General features: G+C 37.3%; 2 protein-coding genes across 5 annotated transcripts in view; both read left to right on the plus strand.

Moving 5' to 3' along the window:
- The window catches only part of LOC139959429 (CCR4-NOT transcription complex subunit 3-like), a 33901-nt gene extending 26378 nt beyond the window's left edge, over window positions 1-7523 (plus strand). For both annotated transcript variants that reach the window (XM_071957034.1, XM_071957035.1), the window contains one exon: window positions 736-7523. In XM_071957034.1, coding sequence (XP_071813135.1) covers window positions 736-831 — 96 coding nt within the window. In that variant the 3' untranslated portion in view covers window positions 832-7523. The remainder of the gene's footprint in view (window positions 1-735) is intronic.
- A 6410-nt stretch (window positions 7524-13933) lies between these two features.
- LOC139960435 (arf-GAP with dual PH domain-containing protein 1-like) overlaps window positions 13934-16526 on the plus strand; it is a 38106-nt gene continuing 35513 nt past the window's right edge. For all 3 annotated transcript variants that reach the window (XR_011790516.1, XR_011790517.1, XM_071958779.1), the window contains exon 1: window positions 13934-14494. Coding sequence is in view for 1 of the 3 variants with exons in the window: in XM_071958779.1 (XP_071814880.1) it covers window positions 14398-14494 (97 nt within the window). In the remaining 2 variants the exon portion in view is untranslated. The remainder of the gene's footprint in view (window positions 14495-16526) is intronic.

Below are 16526 nucleotides of genomic sequence, written 5' to 3' on the forward strand. Positions count from 1 at the left end.
GCACTGGGCGGCACCGCCCAGCACTAAAACTTACCGCCCAGCACTGTCTTAAAAATCGTGAATCCCGCCCAGCACTATTTTCATCTAATATCCCGACATTCCTAACAATATATTCAACATAAATTGGGCCTAGCCTATGCCAAAATCATACAGACTAATAATTCATCAGTTACGCATGCGAGAAACATTACTTACAGTTCTCAATCGGTCCCTTGTAAAATCTTTTTGAAACAAACTAATAACTTTACCAGGTATGTAATATATATTTCACTAAAACAAAAATTAAAAAATGTAAATTGTTAGCAAAACTAGTACTTGTGTATGTGCTTAAAAAGCAACACAAGTGCCAGCATGCATTTGGCATCTGAGCACCTTCAAAAATCTAAAAAATTCTCAAAGGGGAGGGGGACGCCCCTCCCCCTAAGACCCCTCCCCCAGGACGGCGATCAGTAAACTAGGCACTCAGGAAATCCTGTGCACATCCCTGCTTGTTGTTTACCCTTTGAAACATAGGGGGAGTTTATAAATGTAAAATATTTACTTATGGGTTTGTTTGTTTTTTACTGCGCAAATATACCACACTTTAAGCATTGATTATAGGTGTACCATCGCACTTGCACGCCATCTCAATAGGTTAGGCCGTATTATATTTATTTGGTGTTCAATTTGTTTTATGCATTTTCCCCCTTGCTGTGTAAATGAAAAGCTAATTCTTTGAATGTCGTTAATTTACAGGGAACGTACATCTACTTTGACTTTGAGAAATGGGGACAGAGGAAGAAGGAAGGCTTTACGTTTGAATATAGATACTTGGAAGATCGAGAACTCTGAAAAGGAAAATAGAACTTGCACACCTACTTTTTGCAATCAATTGTGTTTCCGTGGGTGCCTGACACTCCCTCCTTTTTTTTTGTACGAAAAAGTGGGACTAGGAAGATCGGAGACCCAAGAGAAATAAAACCATGGAGAAAAGGAGACCATAAAGAACGGAAAGCGAAATAGAAGTGGGATCTATGACTGCCTATTGGAGTTGTATTTGTACTGTCTAAAACCGTTGGGGCTTCCAACTGTTTCCCCATCTGGTTACACCTTGTCCAAGGTCAAGATAACTGTCGGGTTGGGTGGGTGAAGACCAATTTTTCATTGAAATCGAAAGGGATGTAGAGGAAAAACTGGACCTCCCTTTTCTACAGGAATGCTTCTTTTTTTTTTCTATGTACAAGGATTATTGTACTCTTAAAACTTTGATATGGGCAATTCTGTTTACTTTTTATTCCCAGTTTGTGTTCCACCACCACCTTCACCACAACCACCAACCACCATGTACATGTTAAACGTGCAGCATGACCAAATTCTCTTTTGTTTCTTTACAGAATTTGCTCATGATGCTATTTAAAAATAAAAGGAAGGAAAATTGGAGGTGTGGTGAAGGAGCATTGTTTGACGGCAAGAATGACGTTGCTTGTTTCTTGTGCTCGTTGTCGTCGTCGAGGGTGACGGGAGGGGAACGGTTCCGTTGTGGTCCCCCTCCTCACTCATCCATGAGTACTGTTATATTTTTGTTCCTTTTTGTTTGGAAGATAAATATCAGAAATTCTTGCTACAGATGAAAAAATAGAAACAAAAAAATAAGAAAACGGAGAGAAGTGTCAATGCAAACAGGGAGAGAGGATGTGAAATGAAATTTCAATTTTTATGTAAGATGGAGCTTTACTAGTGCTAAGGAGTCAGCTAAGGTAACAAGCCGGGTATAAACCTCGTAAGAGTTTTGCCCTAAATTTAACGGAACTTTATCGCATTCTGTTCAGGGCAGAATGTCTGTCAATCTTGGGCAAAAGTCTGCTTTTTTTTTCTTTTATTCTTCCTTACTTTTTTGGGAGTCATGCCCCCCCCCCCCCCCCCGCAAACCCACTCCCCTAATTTCTACGTTATTTCAATTGTTCAAAAGTTTTGAAATGATCGATATGAGTATGATGGGTTAATATATATATATACATATATATACATAAGAGTAATATGGCTTATGTGCTGGTAGCTTGAATACTAAATATCTAGGGATGCTTGTACCATACCATTAAGGGTTAGAGGTCTTTAGGGTTAGATTTCAAAACATATCTCTACAGTGGAGTAGAAAGAAGATACACTGAGACAGTGAATGTGAGAATAGCAATGGATGGTCTCACTAGCCTTTCTCAACAACGAAACAAAAATAGAGAATTGGTCATAAACTAATAAAAATCTCTTAGTTTAGACAGGGGTAATATAAAAGTTATGCAAACATTTTGGTCATAGTTAGAATCCAAGGGTGCAATGGGTTAACATTGGGTAAACAGGATTCACTCGTATGTTTCATTTCTTCTGTATTGATATGTTTGAGTCAAAGTTTGGAATGAGGAAGTCATAGATGTCCTGCTCAATGAGGTCAGGTTTTGTTCATTACTACAAAGTTCCACGCATTATATTCCAACCAGTATACTTTTGTCATTTGTATGTCCTTCGCAGCAACTGAGGTTTTAAGCTGCAAATCTCCTCTTGCCAAAGATGTTAACTTTTTTTTTCCTTTTTTTTTTAACATTGCGAATGTTTCGTACAATGTTCTGTGAACTGAGGCAGCTAGACTCCACATTTGTTTTTATCTTTGTTGAGCCATAAACTTAGCTATGAAACCTGTAATTGCTCTTATATTGATATGGCTAATTATGGCTTCCTATTTTAGCAGAATTTTGTGGAGTTTTTTTTTTTTTTGTCTTTTGTACCCAGGTCTTCTGTTACACAGACCTTTTAAGCCTGTGTTTTGTCAGGTGCAATAATAGTGTAGAAAGAATGGATAAATAGGCAAATGGAAATGAAACCTTGACAAGAACAAACCTCACTGTTGCATGCAAATGTAATAAAGGTAAGGGACATCCCTGTTTTCCGGGTATCTTTGATTTCCCATCGAAAGATGGGTCGTGATTCCTCGTAGCAGAGTTCTGAATTTCAGAAGTGGAGCATTTAATCAAGAGGTCAACTAAGGCATACTGCAGGTCACTGTGTTGCACATGTACTGAGCCAAGAAACTCATCATAACTTTACATGAGAAAAACACATAGCTAGATCTTTTTAGCTTGCAAGTTTAAGACAAAATGAGACATTTGGTTAAACAGCTGCCCGAATAGGATAGTTAGGGGGGGGGGGGGATGTGAAGGTTCTGTAGCTCCTTTTATGTCACTCACAATAAATGGAAATTAGTTCAATAAGATGAAAACTAAACGTTTACAGCTTGGTATGTACTCCGGTCCAAATCCATACAAGATCTGTCTTTCACGTTTGATGTTCGATGGGGCTCTTGCACGAGTTTCACGCACAAAAATACAGCCAATAACATTCAAATGCGTTTTGTCACTAGCAATGATAACTTTTTTTTATATATATATAGATATATTATGGTAGATTACAGAGTATTTTGACTTAAAAAAAAAGACATATTTTAATTCATTTTTCATTCAGTTGCAATGAAAGAGAATACCTGGTGACTCATGCAAGACCCCATCAAACATTAAATTCTTTGCCCAATGGTTACTGTACTTCTTATTTCTTTTTCCTTTTGGTGCAAAGACAGTCAAAAGCCAAACATAGTTGGCAATGTGACCACTGCTACATTAAGTTTGATAAGTTAAAATCTGCTCAGTGATTGATGATGATTGATGATGATACCTCAGATTGAGAATGTCAAGTTACTCTGGTGATGATACTGCTCAAAGAGAAGCTTGTCTACGTCTTAGATGATGATGAAATTTTCCAAGAAGAGAATTTCAATTACCTTTGTTAAATATGATGCTTCTTGAAGAGATGTTCATCCTCCTTTGATGATGATGATGATGATGATACCTGAGATAAAGAATTTCAAGTAACTGTGGTGATGATACTGCTTTAAGAGAATTTTGTCCACATCTTAGAAATCATTGATGATATTTCCTAGAAAATAATTCCAATTACCTTTGTTAAATATGATACTTTTTGTAGAGATGTTCATCCTTCTTTGATGATGATACTTCTGAAAAAAGTATTTTAAGTAACTCGGGTGATGATGATGATTACAGTTATGATGGTGATACTTCTTAAAGGAATTTTATCTAACTTTGAAGATAATTATTACTTCTTTAAAGAGAATGTTGAATTGCTTTTGCGATGATATTTCCTAAAGAGAATTGATTTACTCATAAAAATTTCATATTGCTGTGGTTAGGATGATGATACCTCTAATACTATCTTGGTGGTATCTTTGAGCAATCTAACTTCTGCTCTAACCAGTTTCATCATTTTTTTTCTGGGTACAAGGGCAAATTTACACAACTCTTAACAGAGTAGTATTTAACAGTTTGGAAGGAAATTTTGGGGTAGAGAACATTGTATATCATACATTACTGGAGAGATTGCCTTGAAATAACCCAACACAGATGTAGTCAAAATATGAAGAAAATTCCTCAGTATCAGTCTCTCAGAGTGGGGGGGGGGGGGGGTGATATTGAGGATAGATGACTTTTATATCTGTGAAAGTAAAGCAAGCATGTCGATCATAAGGAAGTGATGTGGATTCTGTACCCCACTTCTGACTACCTTATAACTGCTGCCTTGCTGACAATTGCTGCCTCAGTTAAATACCCTCAGTTAAATTGATAAAGTTGTTGCTCATATAAGGTAACTCATTTTGTAAGCTTGTCTCAGAAGTATATTGTTGATCATATTGGGAAAAGTTTAAAGCTGTTACAGAAAAGCAGTAACAGAACCCCCCCCCCCCCCCAACCACCACTCACACCTATCGTTGACTTCTCTTTCCATTCAGCAAAAACATATGAGTACATTTTGTCAGACAGGTTTTTTTAATTTTTGTCCCTATTAAGGAGAAAAGTTTCACTGCCTCTTATATGAAAATAGACATAGTATTGTAGCAAGTGACTGGATTAGGTTATTATAACAACAGTAAGCACCCCTTTAAGTATTAGTTGACTCAGAAGGCAGTAAATTAAACACTTATAAAGGATGCATCCTCATATTGAGGATCAGAACAGATACTACTTCCCTTTATATCTAGCTTGAATGTTGGGTGTGTGGGGGGTACATTGTTATACAGTATGCGTCCTATCCCATCCCTCTTCCCTATCCCAGAGTAATGAAATACCTATATTAAGATCTGTCACCACCTATGGGGTTTGTAGAGCAATTAGTCTGAGGTCTCTTGAAACTTCCTCTATTGGATAATCTCTCTACTCTTTTCAAATTCTGTGTTGTAAATTGTAAAGAGTTTTTTTTTTTTTTTCTTTTTGTACCATACATCACTAGAGAAACTGATTGTTGTATAACTGAACGTCCAATCACCACACTGATCACCGAGTACGAGTACATCACTGCCTTCCCATAAAGTTGGCTTCTCATTATCTCATCCTTCTCTGTTTGACACATTAACTGTTTTAAGAAGCAATTGTTTTGTGTAATTAAGTGTTTGTGTTTACACGGTATCAGTGGCAAACATTCCACAATTTCTTCCCATGGGACATAGGTTAGTTTGTTCAGGTGCATATGTATATTCTGTGCATGGGATGAATGTGTATTCTGCCAATGAGATATGTGTATTCTATTCATGGAATATGTGTATTCTGTCAATGGGATATGTGTATTCTATTCATGGAATATGTGTATTCTATTCATGGAATATGTGTATTCTGTCAATGGGATGTGTATTCTCTGCATGGGATATGTTTATCCTGTTCATGGGATATGTTTATCCTGTTCATGGGATATGTGTATTCTATCAATGGGATATGTGTATTCTATCAATGGGATATGTGTATTCTATCAATGGGATATGTGTATTCTATCAATGGGATGTATGTGTTCTGTCAATGGGATATGTGTATTCTCTGCATGGGATATGTGTATTCTATCAATGGGATATGTGTATTCTCTGCATGGGATGTATGTGTTCTGTTCACGGATACATGTATTCTGTGCGTGTAATATGTGTATTCCATGCATGGGTATATATCTCCTTTGTGTGCAGTGTATATGTATTCTATATGTTGGGGTATATATATCCTTTTTTGTAGGATATATGCATTCTCTACATAAGTGCCATACATAATTCAACTTGCAGGTTTAGCATCAATGGTCGAAAGAGTTTACGTTTGTGAATTTCCAATTTTCAGGAACTCTTAAGGATGAACATATCACAAGATATTACCCAATATTTAGGATGTCTAATGTCGTAGGAATATGGAAACGTTATGGATTATAGAGTATGATAAGGATGTCTAAAGTAACAATCGAGAATGAACAATGTTTGAATGAGCTAATCTGGGAGAATTTTCTTTTCTAGCATAATGTGAAATTTGGAGTAATCATTCAAGAGTTGCGTAAGGAATTCTGGTCGCTGGTTATATCACATGCATGTCAGCCAGGGGAAATTATCATACAACACTTGTGAATACGCATGAATAAATTATGAAGTAAATAAGGTTTCTTTGGTTTTTAGGATTGACCATTCTACTGTGGGTATTCATGAAGGTAGTATCAATCAGTGGTTGCCATAGTAACTGTCGGTGATAACAGTCAGAACCTGACATTAAGGCTGGTCTATACCACTGAGAGGAATTGTTTTGTTTTTTTGACGAGAGGTTGCAGTTGTTTATTGTGTAAATTACGTGAGTGTTTTGTCAAAGGTACAAGTCATTCAGTGAGGAGTTGAAATTGTACTTTGCGTGCGAAAGTTTGGTCTGGTATTTAATATGCAATAGCTTATTCCTAAAGTACTATACGACTTTAAGTTCCATTGTTTACTAAATCCGAAATGTTTGTTTTGACCTTGAAAACTTTTGAGGCAATATGAGTTTTTACATGAAGAATTATAAGTAATATGAATGGATGATACAACTCATGGGTTTTATCATGGTCGTCTGTTGATTGGGACTCGGTAATGTGTGTCTGTCATGGTTATTCTTGCATAGACTGAGGTCGGTAAAGGACACATACATACCTGAAGTAGTACAACACAGATGGCAATGTGTGGAATGTTGAATTAATACACTCATTGGTGACAAGGCGTTTGCTGCCACCTTATTGTTTCTTTCCCCTCAAAAAGTTATACAAAATATAGTGTTGGTTTACTATGTTTTTTTCAATCCATCCCCAAGATTCTATCATCTAACTGTTTCCATCCTCCCACTATTCATAAGTGTCGGTGGTGTCAGTTAGGGTATAGCGTCACAAGTTGGGGCGGGGGGGGGGGGAGGACGGGTTAAGTCTACTTCTCATACTAAGGGTATGTAGGGTGTCCAGTTACGGCCTCAGTTCATGCAGTGTGGTGTCCGTTTGTTGCTAATTTGGTTGGCTCCTTGCACTACCAAAGCTCTTTCCTACCAGTTAATGGAATTTGAGAGTGGAATCAGTAATATTTGTAATCTCCACTGGCTGGAGGTTTCACATAAACTCTGAAGTGGATGAAAGTCCTTACACAGAGAAATAAAGTGTTTGCATTGATCAATTAACACTTATTCTTGTTTCCTTTACTGTGTGGTGTTTTTATAGTATACTTTGTAATTTCAGAATATGAAAAAATATTCTTCATATTTTAAAGATACCAGTTCTCGTTTTGAGCAGATGGGAGGATGATGGGTGTTGAGAAATTCCTGGAATACATATATGCATACATGTGAAGGATGATGGGTGTTGAGAAATTCCTGGTATACATATATGCATACATGTGAAGGCAAAATACATATATATTGTAACACTTTCCTCTGTGAGTAGCGCCCGCCAGCTGATTCAGGGTTCTTGGCCTAAGATGTAGTATTGTAATTGGCCAGAGAATTAATATGAACACAAAATAAATCCAGAGAGGTGATGGTATTTTTAGCAGCGATATATTGAAAAGAGCTCTTCTTACAGTAATGTTAAGTGTGTTGTCATGGATATGTGGTACAAACTTGAGGCTACGTGGCCCTGAAGCCTACCATCAAGAATGCTTCTTCCAACATCAACCAGAGTAGACTGTCCTGTTCCTCCTTGGTAATGCATTTTATATTAATCCCTTAAAAGTATGTGGAAATACCACATGTATACAAATGATGAACTTTACCTTACAACTTAGCTTTAGACATAATACACAAATACTACATTGCATTCCTACCATCCCCAAACAAGTGTACTCATTCACAGAGATGAATGTGATCACATGAGTATCCATAGAAAATATCACATGTGTTACATCACAATCCCAGGATAATCCTGATACCACATGCCGATCCATAGGGACAGCCCCAAAGCCATAATCTGCCAACAATTACAGCTGGTTACTGAATGCCAGGAGAGATAATCCCTATATAATTCCAAGGGGATTTAAACTACCACAATGGTTCCACACCTACACAGAACTCCCATTGTTCCACAACTTTACAGTAACAGTGTTACAATATATATATATATATAAATATATATATATATATGTGTGTGTAAATATATATATATATATATATGTATGTATGGTGCCTGCTCGTATATATATATACCGGTTATATACCGTATATATACCGGTTCCGAACCTCTGGACATACAATCAGCGCCATAGCCTAGTGGTTAGGGTGTCCGCGTACAGAGCGGAAGGCCCGTGGTTCGAATCCCGGTGGAGGCTGAAAGTTTTTCACTGTTCTTGATTTCCAACTCATTACGATTTTCATTTATATATATGTATATATATATATTTATATATATATATATATATATATGCAATGGAGGTAAACTACAAAGGCAAATGAATATATATAAATGAAAATCTATATATATATATATTTATATATATATATAAATGCATAAACGATTTCAGTCCCCTTTGGATAGTAGTATTGGACAACGTTTCTTTTACAAAATGCCAGGTAGGAAAGAAAATTAAAGGTACCAGTGAAACACTCAAAGACAGCCAAAAAATCCTGTATCATGGAAGCTGAATTATTCATTACAAAGGCTTTGATATCTATCGCAACAATGAGATATTCAACTGTTACTCTGTTAGGATCCACACACATGTGTGGTACAAAGACCCCACACTTAAGCCCCTCCCACAAATTAAGTTAATCATTTGTACCTACAAAGTAGTAAAATATCTTTATAACGAACTGATGACACTAGGGTATCTATACTGAAATGCTTTTTGTATGTAGGCACCTATGTATGTATTTTAGATCCTCCTGCAAGCAGGAACTCGCGAAGAAGCCTCGCCGTTGGCTTATCAAGGCCGCAAGCTGACCGAATCATAAGATTCATATTTAACGTCCATAATTATGAATTGTCAATCGTCAACAACTCTGTAACTGGTCGACATACATTAATCTTTGGAGTGACTCGAACTAGGGACCTTATGATTGGAAGGCAGCGGCGTTAACCAATGCGCTTACACTCCATAGATAAATAATAATCAATTTAATAAATAATAAGTGAATAAATAATAATAAATTTGTAGTTACAGAATGGGACATTCATTCTGTCAGTCCGTTTAAAGATCTGCTTTATTGGCTCCAATTATAGCACGCTTATCAGGCGCGTATCAAGGATTTTCTAACCCGGGGGGCGCGAATTACTATCTAAGCGGAGCGTCACCATCGGTTGGCGCGGAGCGTACAAGAAAATTTCTGGTTTTGATACCCCCCAGATCACCGGAAATGGCACTTCTCGGGCTTGAAAATGAGCAACCAGATGTACACTTTTGCCTGAGAACCAAGTATTTCCCAAAAGTTTTTTCCATCCATAACCTTTTTGAAGATTGTCACCAGTCACACATCATGTTCGACCTGATTGCATGTCCTATGGATCATTGCTTTTGTAGGTTATTCTACGTCACGGCCCACAATATCCGAAAGCCCCACTTTTCAAGGTTTTAAGCCCATTACTTGTTGAGAATTTGAAAATTCACATTTCTCGTGAATAAAATCACTTCAAAACATACCCATGATGTTGCACAAAATTCAATCTATAGACAACCAATATAGAAAAACCTCCTTGAACCCCTAACAGACAGGTCAAATTGAACGAGTAGAGGAAAGTATGATGAAGAATGTTGGTGAGGAAATTTTCGAAAATTCAGACACAGTTAATTTATTGGTGTAGAAATATTGCAACCTCTTATAATGGCTTTTACAAAACTTGGTTGAAGGAACAGAAAAATAGCAGATATTTCCGATATCAGGTATATCGAAACCGAACACTTCACTCATAGGCGTAGGTCCCGTAGGAGGCGGGGCTGCAGCCCCGCCCCCCCCCCCCAATTTTTTCCCCATTTTTTCGGGCACCTACTGAAAGAAAAATAAATAGCAATGAATAGCTTAAAATGGTCTCCTTGGTAATTGAAATAAAGTTGTAAGCTTGGCCGACATTACTACTGTAAAAGAGAGTTTTGACATAAATGGATCTGTATGCTTTATCTCCATCTACATAAGACATTTGGTTGTTTACATTAGCATCCGGCGGTATTCTGTGCAACTTTCACGAACCGTGCGGTACACGATGCCATACAATGTAATGACCGATGCTTGCCTATATGATATTGGCATCGAAATGTTGAACGCCCGCTTCGCGCGCGAAAAATTTTGGCTTTTTTTTCGGGCAAGTCATTACAGCCCCCAAATCCAATTTGGCTCCTACGCCTTTGACTACACACATTGACAGTTTTTGAGGCTGTTCATCGTGGAACATGCATTTCAATGCTCACTGATATGATGTTATATCTGCTCTTTGCTTTACAAATTCGAACAGGCGTGTAGCGAGTAATTGCCAAGGGCGGGCGAAGCCTGTAGGCAAACTATCTAAGCGAAGCGCCACCATGAGTCGGCGCGAAGCGTGCAAGAAAAATTTTGGCCGAAAATGCCTCCCAGATCGCTGGAAATGACACTTCCCAGGCCTTGTAAGTTGCATCTAAGCATTGTCTATTTTGAAATTACTAGCGATGTCATAAAGAAAATTTGCTTGGGGGGGCGGTCGCCCCCTTCCCGAAATGCGTTATGTTCCCCGACGACTCGGTCGAGTTCAAGTACATTAGTGAGAGAGGAAAAACGGAAACGTCAAAAATGGAGTTGTCGGGGTAAGGGGTAGGGTGAGGTGCACACCCCCTCCGTAATCCTTGATCTGTCACTGGCTACCCTGTGTATATAATAGGGATCTTTCTCTTCCCGAGGTCTTGGCTATCTTCTACTCCCTCCTTTTCTCCTTTTTCTTATTTTTTTCTTTTTCTTTTTCTTTTCCCTTCCTTCCTCTCCTCCTTTTCTTTTTTTCCCCCTCCTTCTCCCTTTTTTCTTCTCTTTTATTTTCTCTCCTCTTTTCCTTACCCGGGGGGCGCGCGCCCCCAACACCCCCCCCCCCTGGATACGCGCCTGCTTATAGCTGGGAAAGTTTTGTGATTACGTACTCGACCTGCCACGGTCGTAAATCGACCTCAGGCTGTCCAATTAGCCTGAATAGCTTCTTAATACCATTAGGATCTTTATGTAAACATTGTGTGGAAATGTGTATCATGTCTACAGTTCAGTTCATCATACAGCGTTCACACAAAAACCCTCATACAAGGCGTTGCATAGGCCTACTAATTGGTATAAAGAGGTCATTTAATCAACCAAGGCAGGTCGATTACGTAATCTCAAGAAACTTTTCCATGATAGCGTGCTATAGTTGGGGTCTATAATACAACAGACCTTTAAGGGTCTTCTTTTTCTTCTTTTCAATCCGATCCTGTTACGTTCGGTTCTCGATTAGTTTAACCCTTTTAAGCGCTCCGTGTTTACGCCGTTATAATTCAACAGTTGCGAAACGCGATAACCCACAAAGGAAACGCATGGGATTCCCCCTTTGCATTGCCTATTCACATTTTCTTGGTAAACTCATCGAATTACGTCAATATTGAACCAACTGTTTAATAAACAATCGCTCAGCGTCAGTCGCGTCGCAAAATCTCAATTACTTCTTGTACAACTTGTAAGTAATCTTGTTATATAGGGCATATATATTACTAAAATAATACGTGCACAATGGCTTTGTTAAATATTACAACAATAGAGAAGGAAAAAATACTACTCTTACGATAGAGTGACTAAAAAGTTATAATTATTATTATTTCCATATGAAGATTCATCACACTTGCAAAACTTTCAAAACTTTCAATTATGCACTTTAAGTTATGTGTTTCATCAAACTTTCATGCAAATTAAGCACTTTAAGTTATGTAATTCTTCAAACGAAAGTTAACTAGGAAGTAATAAATAAATTTCCTTCAAATAAAATAATCACTCTCAGCTTCACACTTAGCCCACATTTATGTATATGAATCACATGAAAAAAAGTCCTAATTTCAATCTTACCTCTCTCTCTCTCCCTTTCACCATCTCCCCCTCTCCCCCTTTCCCCCCTGTCCCCCTGTACCTCACGTGACGATATACCGTAATCGTATTATCATTATCACGCCAATGCATCACTTCTTGTATAAATTTATTTGCATTACATGATCTGACATGCTATTTACTCGCTTCTTGTTATTCTAACGACCATTTCTATTTTAAACCCCATTGGTGACTTAAACTGTGCGTCAACAGTTGCATTGGGAACCCGGACCTTAGCTTTATGAATAGATTCTTATATTTGTTATTTTCGAATTTTTCAGGTGACTCATGGTTAACAAGTAATTACCAAGGTAAAAGGAAGTTCTTTCTGGAAACCTTTGTTTACAAAGGTTAAATAGTAGGCTTGAAGAAATAGATCAATCTAAATTATCCGATTGTTCTTTCCTGTATGATTGTGCATAATTATGAGAGTAAAAATACTCAAAGAAATAAGTTTTCAAGAATGTTACCAATATTTATGTAGCTTGCTAAAAGTCCAAAGTGACCTAATATGTACGGAACATTTAATCACGGTAACTATTGTCACTACATCAGGACAAACATATGAATACGTACAAGTACCTGCTATTGTAAAAGTTCCAAGAGTTTCATTATTCGGACTTTTGACAAAGAAAGAAAAGGTATACAAATATATAGGCGCAGGTATGCAGAGTCGTGACGTAATGGGGATTTCCAAAACTAGAGGTGCATATAACAGATGGTTTGCAAATTGTGTAACTATAGCGATGACGTCAAGCCTAAAATAAGATCTAATAACTGATAAAAAATCTATAAAAGAAAATCACCAGAACATCACTGAATGAAATACTTGATTCACGTCTCAAAATAGATTTAAAGACGTAACGACAAAATCCTTTTTACCATGTTCAATCCTTTTTATTCGGCAATTAACTGTAGTACAAATGTACAATATCCAATTTTTATATATTTGTGTAATCATAGATTGAGATAGAAGTAAAATCAGTTAAAAATACCTTATCTACTGCAAAATAATAGTTAGAGGGACTGGCATTTGAACCCAGACATGTTCTTGTTCAGGAAAAACCAAATAAATTGTGATTATTTATGGACCCCACGGCAGACAATTATACCGTTATGCATGCATTATATATACCGTATACGTTTTCTATGGTTTGCTGTCAGATACACCACTGAGCATTAATCAATGTTTAAAACTGCCACACTATATATTCAAAATAAAATCAAACTGTTAGCAAACTGCTTGTCCACTAGAGAGCCTGTGTAGGAGAATGTGTATAAGTAAGTTGGCCTGACGTTTCGATCCTAGCAGGATCTTCTTCAAAGGCTAAATGACAAGTGGCTAAATGACTTGTCATTTAGCCTTTGAAGAAGATCCTGCTAGGATCGAAACGTCAGGCCAACTTACTTTTACACACTATATATTCCTGTACGCTGCCCTCACTACGGACCGATATACATATAACGCCCAGAAATTGTTGATTGACGTCAAAAGTTATTTCTAACCTTGAACTAAGTTTGCGTATAACTGGCAAACAATGCGGAAGTCAAAGCACTCACGTTTACTACCTTGCCGCTGCTCGAATATGCGACTTTGAATTCCGTATTCAACTTTGTGAACGGTTATAAACTGCATTGCCGTGATACGTGTGCTATGGTGATGCTTCACTGAACAAGTTCAATTGGGTAACCGGTTAGGTCTACAAAGTGCCTTACCACCGAGGAGAAGTCGGCATACTGTATATCTATATACACTGGGATACATTTAGTTTACTTTGTACTATATTATATTGAGAGAGTGTTGAGTTGTATGCAGGTTGTTGAATAACGTGTCTCGCACTGATTAATACGGCTACGTATCAGATTTTGCAAACGTTTGCTTCTGTCTGTGCAGGAGTTTGGAAAAGTTTTGGGGATAACTTTTCGGTGATCTTGTCACATCCGTACACTTCTCAACAAACAATTTTTAGTTGAAAGTGTAAACTTGTCCGAACTTTCTGGAACGATGACCTCTTACAAAAATAGGTTATTGGAGTTATTAAAGGATGAAGAACTTGGGAATAATATCTGTGCTGATTGCAATGTTAAATTGACTACAGACGGTAGGATATTTTCTCTTTTTTTGCCATTGGCCAATGGACGACACCAAAGTGTGTAGGCGTAGCTACAGCCGACACTGCAGGTGCCTGAGCCTTGAGCCTAGCTGTATTATACTTTGTTTTAATTATAGTGTGAAGTTCAAGGCATTTCTGATAGTATTAGCCTAGACCAGTAAAGAAAATGGATAGTAAACGTCATAGCTAGCGCTTTCCTGCGTCCTAAGATATTAGCCATTGAAATATTTATTGGTATGTGTTACTTGTTGTTAGTGCTACTGTTACAGTGTTAGCCCCAATGCAAGTTGATTAATAACTAATTACATACATGTATGTTATGTAGCACTAACTTAGTAGTTCTAATTCTTTGCAAAGATACTATTTAGCAATAGGGCTAACTGTTGGTATGATGTAGCCTTAGTACAAGAAAACGCTTTCACTGGCAGCAGGCATTAGCTAAACCACAGTCACTTCCAATTAATGTGCTTAATTTGTAGGCCTAGTGTATTTTATTAGAAGAAAAACCATGACTGCTCTAGGCTTGGATCCCAACACAGTAATGTTTGAGGGTAAATAAATCACATAACTTAGCAGCTGCGTATGACCCTCTCATTAATATTTTTTCTGTAGGTAACAGATCAAATTTAAAATGAATGTATTTCCTTTCAAAGAATCAGAACATTTTGTAAAGTAGTTTATGTCAATGGTTGTTGGATTGCTATAAACAGAAGGATTGACATTGTACTACAAAGGTTACCATAGGCATATCAGTTAAATTGAACAGTACAGATAGCAAATGTTAAGTAATATCATACATTAAAACTGCGTAAATTTCTCATCAATTGGTCAGATTTGTTTAACGAGTTGTTTTGCCCAAGCAGCTAAGCAAGATTGCATGACAGACCATTGTAATACTGTGTACAGTATGTGTATTGCTGAAGGATAGTACATGGATACCATGTAGCCTCTGATAAACACAGATTGAACACACGTATGTATACTATTCGAAAAAGGACTAACTTCTGAAACACTAAATTAATTATTATAAGCTTCATACTTCACTTATAAACCACCTACCCCCTTCCCATCAAAAGAAGAAGAAGAAGGGAAAAAAAAGAAGCGAGAAGCAAACAGTATAGCCCATTATGCATCTTTCATTCATGGATTATACAGTAGCTTTCAGTATTCAGCACTGCAGTTGTAAGAGGAAAGAGAGTTTCAATACTTTAGTCGCACTTTCACTCCTTAAATTAAAGTCAGGGAGCTGTTACAAGAAAAGCTGACCCAAGGTGCTTCTGCACTTGAAAACTGGTAGTGGATACAGGGCAAGCACATGTATGCAATTTTGTTTACGATGATTATTTTCACAAGTATATTTGATCATTTTCATTTTGCCATTTGTCTTTTAGTTTAAGTATATCTTCCCGCGTGAGGATCTGTGTCATGTTTCATAGAGATATCCACGTATTTGTTTCCAAGAGTGATAGTTACTGCTTTGTGTACAGTACTTACTGTAGGTACGTTTTACAGTGCATCTGAATCTCATCTGAATTTGTTAACTCAATAGTAATTGTTCTTTCGACCTGTGTTGTTCTTTCGACCTGTGTTGTTCTTTCGTTCTGTGTTGATATGTACTGCAGTACAGATTAGAGTATTGGAGTTTGTGCTGTCAACAGGCTATAGTACAGTAGCCTACAATAGGAGGAACGCTTTAAACGAGGCATGGGTGAAGTTGGTCTAAAGTTTGGGGTTTGGAAATGTACCAATCTTAACCATTGATGAATTGCTTTCAAGACAGAAAGTTACATTTGATATTTTTTATATACAGGTATTATCTTTCAGTTGATAAAATTTGATTGATCAGTCTTATTAAGCAGACTTTATACATTGAAGTGCTTTAACTGTATTAAGTTATGATTGACTGTAATATTACTGTGTTGTCTGTGTGAGTTGCCCGATGTGTGGAGGAGTGGTGGAGATTGTATGGATTATTGTCATTGCATATTGTGCAACATGATTCCATTCTATTACCAGGGGT

This window comes from Apostichopus japonicus, chromosome 19 (assembly GCF_037975245.1).
Source record: "Apostichopus japonicus isolate 1M-3 chromosome 19, ASM3797524v1, whole genome shotgun sequence".
Classification (NCBI taxonomy): Eukaryota; Metazoa; Echinodermata; class Holothuroidea; order Aspidochirotida; family Stichopodidae; genus Apostichopus; species Apostichopus japonicus.